The 15,204-nt window shown below is 39.0% G+C and overlaps 5 protein-coding genes across 9 annotated transcripts in view; 3 read left to right on the forward strand and 2 right to left on the reverse strand.

The window, feature by feature from the left end:
• LOC113213439 (dual specificity protein phosphatase MPK-4-like) overlaps nucleotides 1-1,442 on the reverse strand; it is a 14,725-nt gene extending 13,283 nt beyond the window's left edge. The window contains exons 1-6 of the mRNA XM_052277707.1: nucleotides 1,294-1,442; nucleotides 974-1,204; nucleotides 742-873; nucleotides 558-654; nucleotides 379-465; nucleotides 140-288 (exon numbers count right to left, since the gene is read on the reverse strand). Of these exons, the coding sequence (XP_052133667.1) occupies nucleotides 140-288; nucleotides 379-465; nucleotides 558-654; nucleotides 742-873; nucleotides 974-1,067 (559 nt within the window). The 5' untranslated portion in view covers nucleotides 1,068-1,204; nucleotides 1,294-1,442. The remainder of the gene's footprint in view (nucleotides 1-139; nucleotides 289-378; nucleotides 466-557; nucleotides 655-741; nucleotides 874-973; nucleotides 1,205-1,293) is intronic.
• A 237-nt stretch (nucleotides 1,443-1,679) lies between these two features.
• On the forward strand, nucleotides 1,680-3,695 carry LOC113213393 (pseudouridylate synthase RPUSD2-like; the record flags this gene model as incomplete). The annotated part of the gene is given in 2 exon segments (XM_026432443.2): nucleotides 1,680-1,700; nucleotides 1,822-3,695. Coding segments are annotated over 2 exon segments (1,740 nt in total). The 3' UTR covers nucleotides 3,561-3,695.
• Nucleotides 3,696-4,514: 819 nt separating this feature from the next.
• Nucleotides 4,515-10,608, forward strand: LOC113213392 (eukaryotic translation initiation factor 4B). 3 transcript variants are annotated; one of them, XM_052277704.1, is made up of 12 exons: nucleotides 4,515-4,654; nucleotides 5,309-5,416; nucleotides 5,495-5,664; nucleotides 6,382-6,495; nucleotides 6,578-6,758; nucleotides 6,843-7,316; nucleotides 7,405-7,747; nucleotides 7,855-7,957; nucleotides 8,036-8,207; nucleotides 8,294-8,450; nucleotides 9,035-9,104; nucleotides 9,188-10,608. In XM_052277704.1, the coding sequence occupies exons 1-12, from the start codon at nucleotides 4,642-4,644 to the stop codon at nucleotides 9,257-9,259; spliced, it is 1,977 nt and encodes a 658-aa protein (XP_052133664.1). In that variant the 5' UTR covers nucleotides 4,515-4,641; the 3' UTR covers nucleotides 9,260-10,608. The 3 variants fall into 3 exon arrangements, with proteins under 3 accessions (XP_052133664.1, XP_026288226.1, XP_052133665.1); XM_026432441.2 differs by having other exon boundaries at nucleotides 4,521-4,654; nucleotides 8,294-8,315; XM_052277705.1 differs by lacking the exon at nucleotides 4,515-4,654 and adding an exon at nucleotides 4,662-4,929.
• LOC113213391 (uncharacterized) lies at nucleotides 10,586-13,787 on the reverse strand. The gene is made up of 11 exons (XM_026432440.2): nucleotides 13,526-13,787; nucleotides 13,304-13,439; nucleotides 12,902-13,228; nucleotides 12,582-12,826; nucleotides 12,299-12,458; nucleotides 11,995-12,219; nucleotides 11,739-11,923; nucleotides 11,449-11,655; nucleotides 11,132-11,355; nucleotides 10,908-11,040; nucleotides 10,586-10,819 (listed from the first exon to the last, which is right to left on the reverse strand). The coding sequence occupies exons 1-11, from the start codon at nucleotides 13,648-13,650 to the stop codon at nucleotides 10,711-10,713; spliced, it is 2,076 nt and encodes a 691-aa protein (XP_026288225.1). The 5' UTR covers nucleotides 13,651-13,787; the 3' UTR covers nucleotides 10,586-10,710.
• Nucleotides 13,788-14,034: 247 nt separating this feature from the next.
• Nucleotides 14,035-15,204, forward strand: part of LOC113215135 (formin-binding protein 1-like) — a 65,049-nt gene continuing 63,879 nt past the window's right edge. For all 3 annotated transcript variants that reach the window (XM_052277708.1, XM_052277709.1, XM_052277710.1), the window contains exon 1: nucleotides 14,035-14,275. In XM_052277708.1, coding sequence (XP_052133668.1) covers nucleotides 14,252-14,275 — 24 coding nt within the window. In that variant the 5' untranslated portion in view covers nucleotides 14,035-14,251. The remainder of the gene's footprint in view (nucleotides 14,276-15,204) is intronic.

The raw sequence follows: 15,204 nt of genomic DNA on the forward strand, positions 1-15,204 counted from the left end.
GTCCACATTGACAAAGATGTTGTTGTAATTAACAAACCAGCTTCCATTCCCGTACACCCATGTGGTAGATATAGGCACAACACAATAGTATTTATTCTTGCAAAAGAATATAATCTTAAAAATTTATTTTGATAAATACCTTTGCTGACATGAAAAGCGGCGCAGTGTAACCTGTACAATTTGAACTGAGGATTTGTGCCATCTAATTTCCAACCCATTGTATAGTAAAGCCTTAGCTGAGATTGAAACCCTGGGTTGGGGCCAACAAACCTCCTCTTTTCTTTAACCCTGCAAAAGGAAAATATAGGTCAAGAGACTTTTAAATAAAGTTATTCAGAGTAAATGCACACTCATAAAATGAAAGAAAGATTTACAGACTTTTCAAAGGCACACTCGAAGGATATCGAATATTTTTTCATGATGTATGCAATAACCACAGCAGCACTTCGGGATACCCCAAAATAGCTGTAACAGGAACAGGACAAAGAAATGTAATAAGTCACTTAGTCACAAGGCCATAGAATATTTATTTAAACTTAAAAAAATTTAAATCGTACCAATGAACTAGTAAAACTCCACTTTCAAGCGATGCAGCAATGAAGTCTACAGCACTATCAAGTATAGTCAACAAGTCTTCTTGCGCAGTGTCTGTGACTGATGAGGGAAAACTCAATGAAATGTCTAGGTAAGCAAACAATAGAAACAAATAAATAGTTCATACAGAAATAACAAAAAACGAACCTTTCAAAAATTTTGTCACCATCCCTCGGCGTTCTGTGATTGCACATGGCAAAGAACATGAATCAACTGTTAAAATATGTGATATACCGTGAGATTGGAGTGTTTCAATGTCCGTAGCTGCTGTCAAATTTCCTGAAAATAGAAAAAAAGGACATTAGCAAAATTATCTTGAAGTGAAAAGATGTAGTCAGTATACACATTGTACATTCTATGGCCCATCATGTCTACTTACCCAACCAGAGGCCTGGCTCAATTTCATCAAGATTAGTCGGACCAGCATCAAAATCATCTCTTTGAAGGATTCCAGTATCTCTCAGTTTGCTCATTGCGTCAAAATTTGAAAACAGAAGATGCGTTTTAAAGTACAGTGTGCAGGTGCCTGTCGTCCAGCCTCATGAATAAGTGATACGTAAAACACCGAAAGAGGTCAAGTGGGGGTTTTATAAACATTGGCAAAATTTGTCTGTAATGGAAGGGTTGAATGAGACTTCAGAGTAAAACACATTTCCTATGGCAACAAGTTCACACCAAAAAAATGTCATGTTTATTTACCACTACTAGCGCCAGTAGCAGTAGCAGACAAAAAACGAGGGAACAGAAAACAAAACAACACAGCAGAAAGTAAATCGATAGTTATGGTCGACTTCAATATCACCAACATGACAATTACGAAGATGAATTCTGCTTTTCAAGCTGAAACACTGAGTGGGGAAATTTGCTAAAACTTAATAAAAATTAAAATTTAAAAATGATTTTTTAAAAATTATAGTGCAAACCAAAATGGAATCGGGCACAAACATCAACTGTTTTGTTGGTCTGATTGGAACGAACGTACTAGCGCGAGGTTATGAATTTCTGTGTGGAGTAGTGAACTACCATCGCTAGCACCTGTTCTCGGCACTGCTCTGATTTAGGGGACAAAATTGTGATCAGTACGTGTTTTGACGACGTTCAAAACAGTAAGTTTGATTCCGTACGTTGGAAGCTGCATTTAAGGAACCTTGTGCCCCTTCTTGTGTTCAGTTGTTATTATCTGTCATAGTGTGAGTTTACCATAACCTGTCATATACTCTTCTGCAGTGCTCGATTCGATGTCAGCAAAGGCAGGAAAAGCTGAAGAGGTTGAGGAGGAAACAGTCGCTCGAACAGAGGAGCCTTCTCATGACCTTCAGAAAAAATCAGTCGCTGTTCAATGTAGCTCTGCAAAGTCTTTCGAAGATTCCAATATAGTTCTCGTGAAGTGTTGGTCTGACAATGAAGATGATGAAGAAGCTGACAAACTTGCAGACAATAAAAAGCTAAGGCGAAGAGAAAAACGAGATCTTAAAAGAAAACTTTTATCAGGAAATACTGATGAGGGGATCGGAGAGAAGAAGGTAAAACTTGAAGAGAGAGACACAATTTCTCAGTCTCATGCCACATACCAGAAAAATCCAGCAGACACATCTGCAGGTGACATAAAATCTGAAGATTTAGAACTTGATGCAACTTTGCCTGATACTGCTAAAAAGATAATTAATGCTAATGCTCTGAAGCAGACTAGGCCTGGTTATTCAGATGACCGATTCAGTGAAACAACGTACTATTTTGACAAAGGTTTACGCAAAGTTTATCCCTACTATTTTACATTTACTACCTTTACGAAGGGTCGCTGGGTGGGTGATACTGTACTTGATGTCTTTTCTAGGGAGTTTAGGGCGCACCCTTCTCATGAGTATAAACGCTGCATTGAGGCAGGATCTCTTACAGTTAATTATGAAAAAGTATCTGTCGATTATAAGCTAAAACACAATGACCTGTTGGCAAATGTTGTGCATCGCCATGAAGTACCTGTTGTGGCTAGTCCTATCGAAGTTGTCCACATTGACAAAGATGTTGTTGTAATTAACAAACCAGCTTCCATTCCCGTACACCCATGTGGTAGATATAGGCACAACACAATAGTATTTATTCTTGCAAAAGAATATAATCTTAAAAATTTACGGACCATTCATCGTTTAGATAGATTAACAAGTGGAATGTTGATGTTTGGGAGAACTGTCAGAAAAGCTTTAGAACTAGAAGAGCAGATAAGAAATCGATTGGTGCATAAGGAGTATGTATGCCGAGTGGAGGGAGATTTCCCTTTTGAAGAAATTGAATGCACTGAGCCCATAGAGGTTGTGAGCTTTAAAATTGGTGTTTGCAAAGTTTCAGCTAAAGGGAAAGAATGCTCTACTACATTCAAGAAAGTTGGCTTTAATCCAAAAACTAACATAAGTGTGGTTCGGTGCATGCCTCACACTGGCAGGATGCATCAAATTAGAGTGCACTTACAGTATCTAGGATATCCTGTTTTAAGAGATCCCCTGTACAATCACCCTGTGTTTGGACCTGAGAAAGGAAAAGGGGGCAAAATTGGAAAGACAGATGATGAACTTATTCAAGATTTAATTCATATCCATAATGCTGAAAACTGGCTAGGATTGGATGGAAGCGAAGGTGCAGGTGTCATGTCTATTCCTCTTGTTGAAACTGTAACTGGTGATAGCAATGACAATGAATGTTCAAGTTGCGATCTTGAAAATTTATCCAGGGAAGAGGATAATCTCCCTCTCAATTCTGTTGCTACCCAAACAAATCATGATGAACCTGACCCTCACTTTCGCACTGAAAAGCTCACAAGAGAACCCACTTGTTCTGAGTGTAATGTGCAGTACAGGGATCCAAAGCCAATGGACCTGATAATGTATCTTCATGCTCTTCGCTATGAGGGTCCCAATTGGTCTTATGAAACATCTCTTCCAGCCTGGGCTGATGTTAACTGGACAGAAGATTAAAATAACTGTGATACTTTGGCATCAATAATTTTTAATTACAGAATGTTACTTGTATTTTTCATTTGTAAGTTGTTTGTGTTATAATCAAAAATATATTGGTCTAAAAACATATAAACGAACCTTCCTCAGTTGAAACTCAAGTCCTTTCTATTTTACAAATACCAGATATCTAGAGATGGGAATGGTAAATCAAAGGGTAAATCTTTATTGTTGTATGTGTTGGTGGAGATGTAGCTCCTATAATCCTACCATAAAGATTGGGGGTTTTCCTGTGGCTATCGATCTAGAAAGTACAAAGTAGATAAAGGAATTTTGATGAGTGTCCATCGTATCGTTGTACATTCTGTTGCTACTTTGATATTTTTTTGCATGCTCAGCACCAATAAAAATATCAGTTGTTAGCAAAAATGTGAAGCACTATGTGATGCTCTGCCGGTGTAGACAGACTACTAAATGACTTACTGTGGCAGTTCAGACGTGAGTGCAATGTTATAGCCTGTAGTATAGAAATAAGGACTCAAATTGGTAGTGATTAGTTATTATTAGTCCTCCTCTGTCAGCGTTAGGAACACAAATTTGGTGGACTGTTAAAAAGGGGTGAGATTTGGCATCGCGGCGTCCTGTACGTGCCGAAGTGTTTCGTTATGTTTCGTGCGTCCACCACTTACATTGCTCAATTCGCTTTGAGGGACTTCTGCTTTCGTTTCATTATAGATTCAGTCTCATGAGCAATGCTTAGGTTTTGAGTTCTTTTCTGCATAACATCCAGTGCCGGTAATGCCGGTATTACCCGCTCCATACTCATATCTATTTCGAAATAATGCGCGAAAGAGCAGGAAAACGTGGCAACGGATGACCGTGGCTATCAAACCTTCGCGACTAATTTCAGAACTAGATTTGCCGGGATGAGCTGAAATAATTCTGGCCCAAAAGACCAAGATGTATTTCTAACATAAAAATTGGTAGGACTAATGAAAAAGCTTTAAAGATTTACTACTGTACTCATTTCGCAAGTTCTCAACACAACATTGAGTTTCGTCGTGAATGTTGGCTCGATTGAGAGGTATTTGTGTTCTTCAAGATGGCTGCTTCAGGTTCGTAGTTGGGTGCAAATCACGTGAAGTGCATTTTCCCATTTTACGAGGTTTCTTGTCATCCTTGTTGTCATGAAGGGGTACAATACACACTTAATGCATCCCCCTTTGTTTTGAACCCAGTAACCCCTATTCAGACCCCCCAAAATTCGTTATAGTCAGATCCACAATCCCCCGCTAGATCAACCTCGTGGTTAGTCCAGAATTCCAAGCTGGTTGACTAGTTGGCGGATTTGGGGGTAATTTACCGGCCAGCTTTCACCTCTGAAAAATGAGTAGGTATTTTACTGCGGATCTTTGCATTATCGTGACACTCGTCTTGCACTGATGCTCTGAACTGCTTCTTCCTTGTTGCCTCCCGTAGAAGTGAACTTGTCTAGGAATTTTAACCCACCTGAAATTTGAAGGCGATCCGTACCTTCACTCACTGCGGGTGTTACTAACCACCGAATATTTCAATCAAACTATTGGTCTCTTGATCCTTCACTTCATTTAATTAATTACTCAGTTATCAATTTTCAAAGTGTTTTATGACTCAACCTTGTAAACTGGTTAATATTCATTTTCCCTCCCACCTTTCCACTCGTATTTTCTGTTCTTGACATCTGGTATAGTGATGAAATCATGTTATAAATTATTCTTGACTTTTTTCAGGCCAGAAAAACAAGAAAAACAAATGGAAGAAGGTGGAGCTCACAACAGTCCTGGCGGAAACCCGTCCAGTGACAGCTTGGGCTGATGAAGTCGAAATTGATGAGCGTGGTGAGTTTCTCATTTAATTTTCAACCTATTTGCTGTGGAGACTTCTTGTTGCTTGATTACATACTTTTTTTTCTATAGAGCTTCAGATTGCTGCTGCCCGTAAATCTGCTTTACCAACTGCTCCACGCTCTGCTCGTGGCAGTGATGATGAACGAGTGCCCAATGCCCCTCCATATGTGGCCTACATCACCAACATCCCATTTGAACTCATTGAAGAGGACATTGTGGAATTCTTTGGCGATCTCATGGTGAGTCTTCCTAGTGTCATTGACTATGTCACTGCTGCTCAATTCGTCATAGTATCATTTGATTAGAAGTACAAACAATATAAATTTATTTTACTTTGTAACTGGCTAGCATATATTGTTCTACACGAGTAATAATTTATTTTCTCAAAAGAGGAAAGTAATTACCTACGTAGTTTCATCGTTCTGCACATATCTCCTTCCCAGAGTTCCTACTCGCTCTGAGAGAGTTCAGTTATTGTGCTAGATTACCGGGTTGCTCAGACACCAGTTAGTATTTTCATTACTTTGTTGGTCGTAAGTAAACCTACATTTGGTCTCAAAATAATGTATTAGTAATGCAATTGACTTCTTTTGAGAGGCCAGAATCCCTTGTATAAAGTTCAGTCAACTCTGCTATACTATTTGGCAGCTCAGACACCAATGTGCTATTATATTGCATTTCTGGTCGTAAGATAGCCAACATTATTAAGCTCTGATACAAATGTTTCTGATATAAATGCCCTCAACTACTCCTTAGAGCCATATTAGCTCTGTTGGAGTTCAATTGAGTTGGCTAGAATGTTTGATCGCTCAGACACCAGTTGGTATATTTGTTGCCCTGCTGGTCGAAAGTAGATCTACAAGAAAATCTATCTTTCTTAGTGTGTGCTGTATTGTAGTTGCAACAAATCCTTGTTCAGACTGCTTACCTATTTTTCTGTGCAATCTCTGTTACAGATTGAAAACATAAGACTGCCAAAAAATGATGCCACAGGGAAACTTAAAGGCTATGGATATGTAGAATTCACAGAGAGGCAAGGCCTCATAGAAGCACTTCAAATCAGTGACAAGGTAATTTAAAAAATAAATTAAGTATGCTTTTTATAATTTTGACTATTTGAAAAGAAAATTAATCCATTATTTTCGGATTTAGAGCATGAAAGGTCGAAGGATACGGATTGATGTATCAGAAAATAATGATAGAGACCGAGGCTATGGAAGGTCAGACCGTATGGGCAGAGACCGTATGGGCATGGGCATGGGTAGGGATGATGACCCTGATAGAGCCACAGGTGATTGGAGATCAGCACCTCGGATGGAACCTGAAGGCGATCGTAAGTACTTTAAATGTTTGTTTTGTTTTGTTGTTTATCATTGGAAGAGATACGTTTTTTTTAATGTAATTTTTTATCAATCAGGACGCCCTGGTGGACGCGGTGGCTATGGCAGCAGTGGCTTTGGTGATCGTGAAGGCCGCGATCGAGAGGGGGGTGGTTTCGGTGCTCCTCGTGAATCAGAAATCCGAGAAGGAGGCTGGCGTGAAGGAATGGGATCTGGAACCGCGCCGTCGGGTGGTGGTTTTGGTGGTGACTCCTATCGTAGCCGAGGAGGCGGCTTTGGTGACAGGGATAGGGACGGTGGATTCGACCGAGACAGGAGTCGGTGGGGTTCAGATCGGGACGGAGGTGATCGCTATGGTGATCGTCCTCGTTATGGTGACCGTGATGGTGACCGTCCTCGCTATGGTGATCGGGACGGGGACCGTCCCCGATTTGGTGATCGGGATGGCGACCGTTACGGCGGAGATCGCCCACGCTATGGTGATCGTGAAAGGGAAGAAGATCGCGAGAGGTTCGCCCGTCGCGATGATGGACCTCCCTCGGAGTCATCTGGTATATCAGCTTATTTCTTCGTTCTGAAAAACAATTGATATTAATGTTCTTTTTAGTACTAATTTGTCTTCCTTCCATCTGATTTAAGGTGAACCTAAAGAAAGGCCCAGACTCAACCTGGCACCACGTTCCAAGCCATCTGAAAACCCTCCTCCAGAAGATCAGGAAAAGAAATCTACTGAACCACCATCTGCAAGACCCTCCATTTTCGGAGCTGCAAAGCCTGTAGACACAGCTGCCCGTGAACGTGAAATTGAGGAAAAGAAACCTGTTGACCCACCAGCACCTTCAGTTCCAAGGGCGTCAATTTTCGGAGCTGCAAAGCCTGTGGACACAACTGCCCGTGAACGTGAAATAGAGGAAAGACTCAACCGCGAGAAGGAGCGCGTGCCTCGCCGCGATGATCGAGAGAGAAGCACAGACAATTCAAAGTAATTTTTATTTTCATTGCTCTTTACTGTTAAATGGAAACAGTTCCAACGGTCAGATCTATTCTTAAGTATTATTGAAACTAAAGCTTCTGAAATTTTTGTTTCAGGTCTAAAGAGGGTACTGATCAGGGAGAAGAAACTAAAAAGGTAGAGGTTGCTCCACCTCCCAAAGAAAATGCGTGGTCACGCCGTCCAGTGATTGAACCTAATGTGAGTTGATCTGCCTTACCTGGCAAGAAATCTGTGTTTTTTACTCTCAACATTCTATTTGATTGATTTTTTTCTAAGGCTAATAATGGAAGTCACCGAGCTACATCTCCAGGCAGTTCGGAGAGACCCTCAAGCCCAAATCGCAGTAGAGAGACGTCACAGCAAGATGAAGTGGAAGGTGTATCGAGGGACCGCAACAACAGGAGTAAATCTAGGGACAACAAAGACGGAGAATTCACCCGCGGCAGAGGTAATTTTTTCATTATTTTGTCCATTAATTGTTTGGGAGTCTTTTAATGAAACATGTGTTCTAATTTTGAGTGTTATCTTTTACAGAAGATGGCAACAACTCTGAAAGGTACGCGCGCAAGGGTGGCAGAGGTTCTGGTCGTATTGGCCCTCAGGGACCCTCTAGGGGAATGGGCCAAGTGAAGGTAGAGAGGGTTGGTGGTGGTGGAAGTGGTGGAAATAAGGGAAAACATCTTCCAGATAGGTGAGCGCGGTACAGCTGGGCTGTCGGCATGGTTCCGTTTGATCCTATTTGTGGAAATAAAATATAGGTGTGTTGGTTGCAAATTGCAAGTTGCAAACATGTTATGTATATGCAAATTAACTCACAATTAATACGCAGCCTACCACCCGAAACTTTGGTTTGTTGCTTGGCTGGAGGAAACTCGTTTTCTCTAACTTGTAACTTTTAATTTGTTTTTCATTTTGTTGATCTTAAAATTATTTAAGTAGCGGTTGGTACGTAGTTTTGGTTTAACTACGGTATGCAGTTCTTTCTAATACAATCTTATGAGTTTTAAAAATCTAACCATTAATACCTTAAGTGCTACGTTGTGTGTGGTTTTTGAACTTCAATTTGTGAGTGCAATGTGATGGGGGGGTTCAGGCCAAATTAACACCAATAAGATAAGAGGGCTTTTTGTCAGCAACCAGGATGTCAACCCTCCCTTTTTCTTTTCTTGCTCTTTTATGAGTAAAGCATGCTGTTGACACCCACTGTACTGTCTGTACTAACATTTTCTTTCTAACGTGAAATGTCTAATAACAATTTTTTTCAAATTGTCTCAGGCCGTCACGCAGAGATCATTCCAATGAGGATAAACCTCGCCTTCCCAAGTATGAGGAAAAGCCAATACCTGTAAGTTTCAATTTAACTGTTATTTTTATACCTTCAATCCAAGTTAAATGTTATTAACCATTCGTATGTTTCTTATCCTCCAGAACTTTGTGGCTTCCAATAAATATGCATTTTTGAATGAAGAAGATGATGGTCCTGAAGAAACAGCAGATTGAAGCTTGGTCAATACACTATGGAGTTAAAACTGTTTATCATAGACACTTTATTCTCTGTCTGTCGAATAAACTTGTCAGATTTCATCTTTTGGTGGAGCCATTGCTTCCTCCCTTTTTTCTGGTTTGACCAATCATTAGCAGAATTTATTTTTGAATGATGATCATCCTTGGTCATGGCAGATTGTCCTTTCCCTACTTTTTGCAAGCCTTTATTGATAATTTTTCACATGTGTACTGGATTGGTGTTGGTACAAGGTGTGAACTTAATAGTAGATTCTGATTGAAATCTCCCTTCTACTCAATATTTTTTGATGTTGACCTCGTTCTTTGGTTTTCCCAAGTTGTGAGCCATGTTAATAATTTTCATTGCCATAGTCAGTCCCTCTATTCTTACTCTTGAACTAAACTGAACTTACTTGGGGTTACTGCACTACTTGAGGTGTCATGATGAGTCTTTAGGCCATCAATGTTTTAGTGAAATGTGGCACAGCGCAGGTACACTGTGTCATAACTACCCGATATTCTATTGTCATTATTCAAGATTAGCGGGAAAGCTATTGCCAATTTTAGGTTAAAGTTTTATTTTTTATTGTCTTATAATTGAATCAAGATATGCACATAATTTATCAGCTGAACTTTTTTTTTTCTGAAGTAAGCCTTTTTATTGTAAGGTCTATTGCCTGATACTCGACATTATTGTGGTTAAAATAAATCTGTTGATTGACTTTGAATCTAGAAAGTTTTCTTGTATATGTGAGGTTTTTTTTGCTTTGAGTCACAAGAGTGTGTGTGTGTGTGCATGTATGTGTGCGTGTCATCTTTTCTTCTGAGACTGCCGATCAGTGCACTGGCTGACTGATACTTGGATGCTGTGCCAAGTAGTTAGAGGCCATCCTAATTTTTTGCTATTTGGAGACTTTGGCCAAGACTGTGCCAGTGAACCAATATAGTGTTATGGATAATGTATCTTATCAAACATCAGACATGTATATAAAAAATTCCATATCTGATTGCTCATTTTGGTCTTGTTATAGCTTAAAGAATTTTTTACCTTCAGGCATCTTTGAATGCTTGAAGCTTAAAGTCTGGCTTTTTAAAATCTAGTGTACAGCTGTTTATTGAATTGTGAATATCATCTACCTCATTTCTGGTCAGGAAAGGCACTATGCATGACTCTAAAATTGTAAAGTGGTTGTCCCAACTTCATATTCATCTCATACCATGGCTATCTGGTCTCTTCAGAGACTATGCAACCTTTAGTCACACATGGATTGTGGAACACTTGTCGACATATGTATTATTGAGGTTATAAATAAAATCAGTCTGTTTGATTGTAATGTTGAGTGGAACTCGCAGTTTAATTTCTAACACATATTTACAAAATTTCATAGCTATTCATAGATAGATTCTGGATTTAACATAAGAAGCACATCAGACAGGTGGAATTTATTTTACTTTTCTACCTTTGACTTTTCGTCATAAAGTGCACACCATTCGCTGAACGTCCGTCCGTTGACGATCATCGTACAAGGAACAGCATTTCTTACTGGTCTCTCCACCCTATAAATATCAAAAAATATATTATTTAAATTAACTTTTTTCCCATTAGCATGTAGATTGAAAATTAAAGAAACAAGTAAATACAGACCAATGCTCCAAATTGCTCCTACACTTGGAAAGCAGCATTTCAAGCTTTCCCGCAGATGCATGAGCATTTTCAATCTTCTCTAGCAGAACCTTTTCTTGTTTTGGAATCTGCTTCAGCAATGCTTCTGTAATTTCTGGAATGTCAAGTAAAAGTTAAACAAGGATGTGTTTGATCTCTTCAACAACATATAGAAACAGAAAGCACTCAATAATTTATGTATTTACTAGGTGCTTGGAGAGCAGTGAGAGGTGGAAGGTCCTTAAGAATTTTATAGAGGTGTCTAGCTCTCAAATGGTTCTGAGCACACAAATGATTCAGAAGTATTTGAGGTGCACTAGTAAACGGAGTACCAGGCACAATCTGCAGGAAATTTCGATGTGGCATGTTAGAAGAATGAGATGTCATCTGAGGAGCTAAAACCATTAAGTTGGACATGGATTCCCTTTTCCTGTGAAGAAATAATGTCAAGTTAACAAAAGAGGACATTTGAATAACTTCATTAAGAGAATTATCAGAACTATCCCTCTTTAAATGGACTTACCCGTTACGAATCACAAAAGGCACAAGATCCAAGTGCACTTTGATAAATAATTTGGCTTCTTTGGAAATAGACTCTTTCAATGATGCAACAAAATCTAAAGGGTGTAACTGTCCAAATTTTTCAACAACAGAAAGACAAGTTGAATCCAGAGTAAAATTTGGATCAAGTTTATCGTTTTCAATCATTGTAGATGTAAATGGGACTTTCCTGTAAAATAAATTAACTTAAATTATAACTAATAACATATTTGAAATTGATGAAAACAGTGCCTACAGAGCTGGAAAACTTACTCTCGAGGACTGGAGATGTCTGTATCAGAATCAAAACTCTTGTTTCTTGCCCTTTTAAAGAACTGAGGCACCTGACTGTTAAAATCAGAGCGCATTTTCAGAGCTTTTGACTGAGCTGATTTGAGTCTGACACTGACCATTTTCATGTGAGCTAGATTTTGCTCCACCTGCTTCTTGTCATTGTCCTGTAGTGCATTGATGGATTAGTAAACTATTAAACCATATTTGAGCCACTTCAAAATTTCACTAGGCGTACCACTTGCAAATCAAGCTTTGCTAATTCTTCTTTCACTAATTTCAAACTTGATGAGACGACAGACCGACAAGGGACACTTTCCTTCAGTCTAGCAATTTCGAACTTAATGCCTTGCAGCTTAGCCGAAAGCTGAGCCTTCTTTGACTGTGCTTCAATCCAAACTTTTACGATTTCAGGTGTGTTAGTAGATGACTTATTGAGCATAGAAGTGTTTTCTTTCAAAAGCTGTGCAAAGAGGGTTGAAAAGCAAATAAAAATGGTTTTTATGAAAGAAATAATCATCATTTCAGCATTGTAAACTTACACTAAGTGTTTCAGTGAGTTCTTCCTTTAATTTCTGTATCTCATCTTCCTGAATCTTTGATTTAGTTGACAGATTAATAAACTCAAGAACATATTCCATCTGCTTGGCAGGCAAAATAGCAAGAGCATTGTTGATGAGAGATGGATGGGCATCAGATGATCTGTAAAAGTTAAAACAAAAGCATATTTTTGTTTGTTTATTTTTCTATGGGGTGTAGGGGACAGGCGCCGGTGAGCAGGAGGGTAAACAATGAAAATAGTTATATGTTACAGACAATACAAACCTTGAAGTAGTCGAGTCATCTGCACAGAGAGCTGATATCTCATCAATCAGTTCTGGCATTAAAACTTGACAGAGAGCATCTGATATTTGCTTAGCTCCCCATCCATTAATATTAGATCTAAATTTTTCCCACAGGTGCTTTAAATGAGCATCTTCGGTCTCGTCACTTTTACTTATTTCAAGATCATTTTCAGGTGATTTAGAATGAAATTCTCTGATTGCATCAGTGCATTTGCGCAGAGCAGCCTAAAATGAATAAGGTATTAATAATCAAGAGCACTTTTAGTAATACTTGTTTCTTGAGCGTGTTTAGATAAAAACCTCAGCAGTATCAGATGACATATTTGTTGAAGGCTTGGCGTTTGGTGGAGGGGGACATAGATCACTGACAACATCTGAGATCTCTTTGAACCAATCTATCTTTGAACGGCAATCAGCAGCCTTCAGTTTAAACATTAGTTGTTTCTTTTTTAGTTCATCAACTTGATTATCTAATTCAATGATCTTATGGCCTGATTTCCTTAACACTTTTTCCTTAGCCTTAATAGCAGTTTCACGCTTTTGAATGGATTCCAGCAGCTCAGTTTTCTCCTTTTGCTGTGCAGCAAGTTTTGAGGCAAGGAGGAATTGTTTGCCAATACCAGGAAGCTGACAACAATGAAATAAATATAAGGATTAGCAGGTGAATGGTTGAAGTTCATATAAGAATTAAGAATGACTCACTGGATCCTTCTCAAGAGTTTTACCCTTCCTTAATCGGTCAAGAAGCAGATTCTTCTGAATGTGCAATACTTCATTCTTTGGTCTGACATTCTTCAAGATATCTTGCCAGAAAGCAATTGATTTTCCTTTGCATAATCTGTGATGAAACAAATTGGGTCAAATATAAAGAATTTTTTTTAAGGCTAAATCATTACTAATTAATTTACTACTAAGAGAACTAACTTCTGAAATGCTTCGGTGCTTGGAAACTCTTCTGCACTAACAAATTTGGACCCCGGAGTAAAGCCCATTCGTTTGGCCCACTCCTGCAGATCTTCTGCAGTTTTGCGTGCTTCCTTTTCTGTCATCCTGAATAATTTCGTGAAATAAGAACATAAAATATACCTTAAACACCTTTTGGGGCTCTTCTGAGGTCAGCTGTCAGAATTTCAAAAGCGGTCCAGCATTTGTTTGTCTTTCAATTGTTTTTCTTAATTTAATGCACTTCTGCCAACATATCAGCACTAACATATTGCTTTCCGAAAGCTAGGAGGTGAGCACACGAATTTTCTCAAAAAAGAAAGATAAATATTTTACAAATGTCACAGTGATTTAACAGGCTGATAAGGCTCAGTGGCTTGGCATTTTTTGGAATTAATGTCCGATTCTCAAAAAGCTGAATGCTGGCCGCACGTAGTGGCAGGTTTTATGGCCAACAGATCCTGTTTTTGAATCCGAGTCGGACCTTGCCGTGACGTCAGTCGTCAGTGTGTCTTCTGTGTTCGTCAGGGACGTTCGTGGACGTACCCGTCGGCCGTTCCCGATGCTGTTGACGTGATTCGCCATGTTTGAGTTGCGTTTACTGGCGTAAATTAAATCCCGCGAGCGTGAAATTTTGATTTTTGAGTGTTTAGTTTCGCCTCTGTGCTGTGGATTACAACCCCATTTTGGATTTGCACCTTCCTCAAGATGAGTTGGGGCACCGAGCTTTGGGTGAGTTGTCTTAACCTATACGGTCGACAAAACAACGATAATCACAATAAAAATAACAATAATATGCCAATATGCTTGGCACTCAACGTTATTCAACCCCCTCTAGATAATTCAAATCTAATTTGTGTTTTTGTGAAACGAATGGATTTTATTTTGGTTTGTATTTTTTTTTCCACTCATTAGCACACACTTCTACTAATTGACAGGAAAGAAGTAAATTAATGTGATTGAGATATGCCTTGAATTTTACAGTTCATTTCTTCAAACTTTGCGCTTTTTATACAACTGTTCTCCTTTAATCACACATTGTCAAAAATTGTCATAACCCTGTGAATTGTTTTTAAACTACTCATTCTACATATCCGTTCTTCTGGTTTATAGTTGTTTTAACTTTATAATGTAGTTCAGTAAAAAATTGGCAATGGGATATTTAAATCCATTGAATTATGTTTTGGTTTATTATCTATTAATCTGCTCCTGCCATTTAAATTTTTTTCTGCTACCAAACCAATGCAGCCAATGCAGTCACTCTGTTCATTAAACCTGTAATTGGCTGAAATGGCAATCCTTCTGAAAAGAATCATAAGATAAGTGTGCTTCAAGGTAGTGTGCTTGTTATACTTAGTGAAGGTCTGCCTAGTTTCTTTTAAATATTAATGGACCTTGGCTCTGTGAAGTCAAAACCACTTGCAAAGCACAATTAGGAGTAGAGTTTTTTTTTGTGTGTGTGTGTTTTGTTTAATTATGTAAATGTGTTGATTTTGACGCTTTTAAGAAAAGACCTAAGTTTGTCTGTTGTACGTTATATTCAAGTTCCTGCAGATAGGTCATCTTGTCCTAGAGCCGGCCGGGGCCAGGTCGGCCCTTGCTATGGCCTCCACAGGTCAGCCCACCCTGCCACCGCCGCCGCCATCGGAAAGGGGGGGGGG

The sequence above is a fragment of the Frankliniella occidentalis genome, unplaced genomic scaffold (genome assembly GCF_000697945.3).
Source record: "Frankliniella occidentalis isolate FOCC.00 unplaced genomic scaffold, Focc_3.1 Scaffold11, whole genome shotgun sequence".
Lineage (NCBI taxonomy): Eukaryota > Metazoa > Arthropoda > Insecta > Thysanoptera > Thripidae > Frankliniella > Frankliniella occidentalis.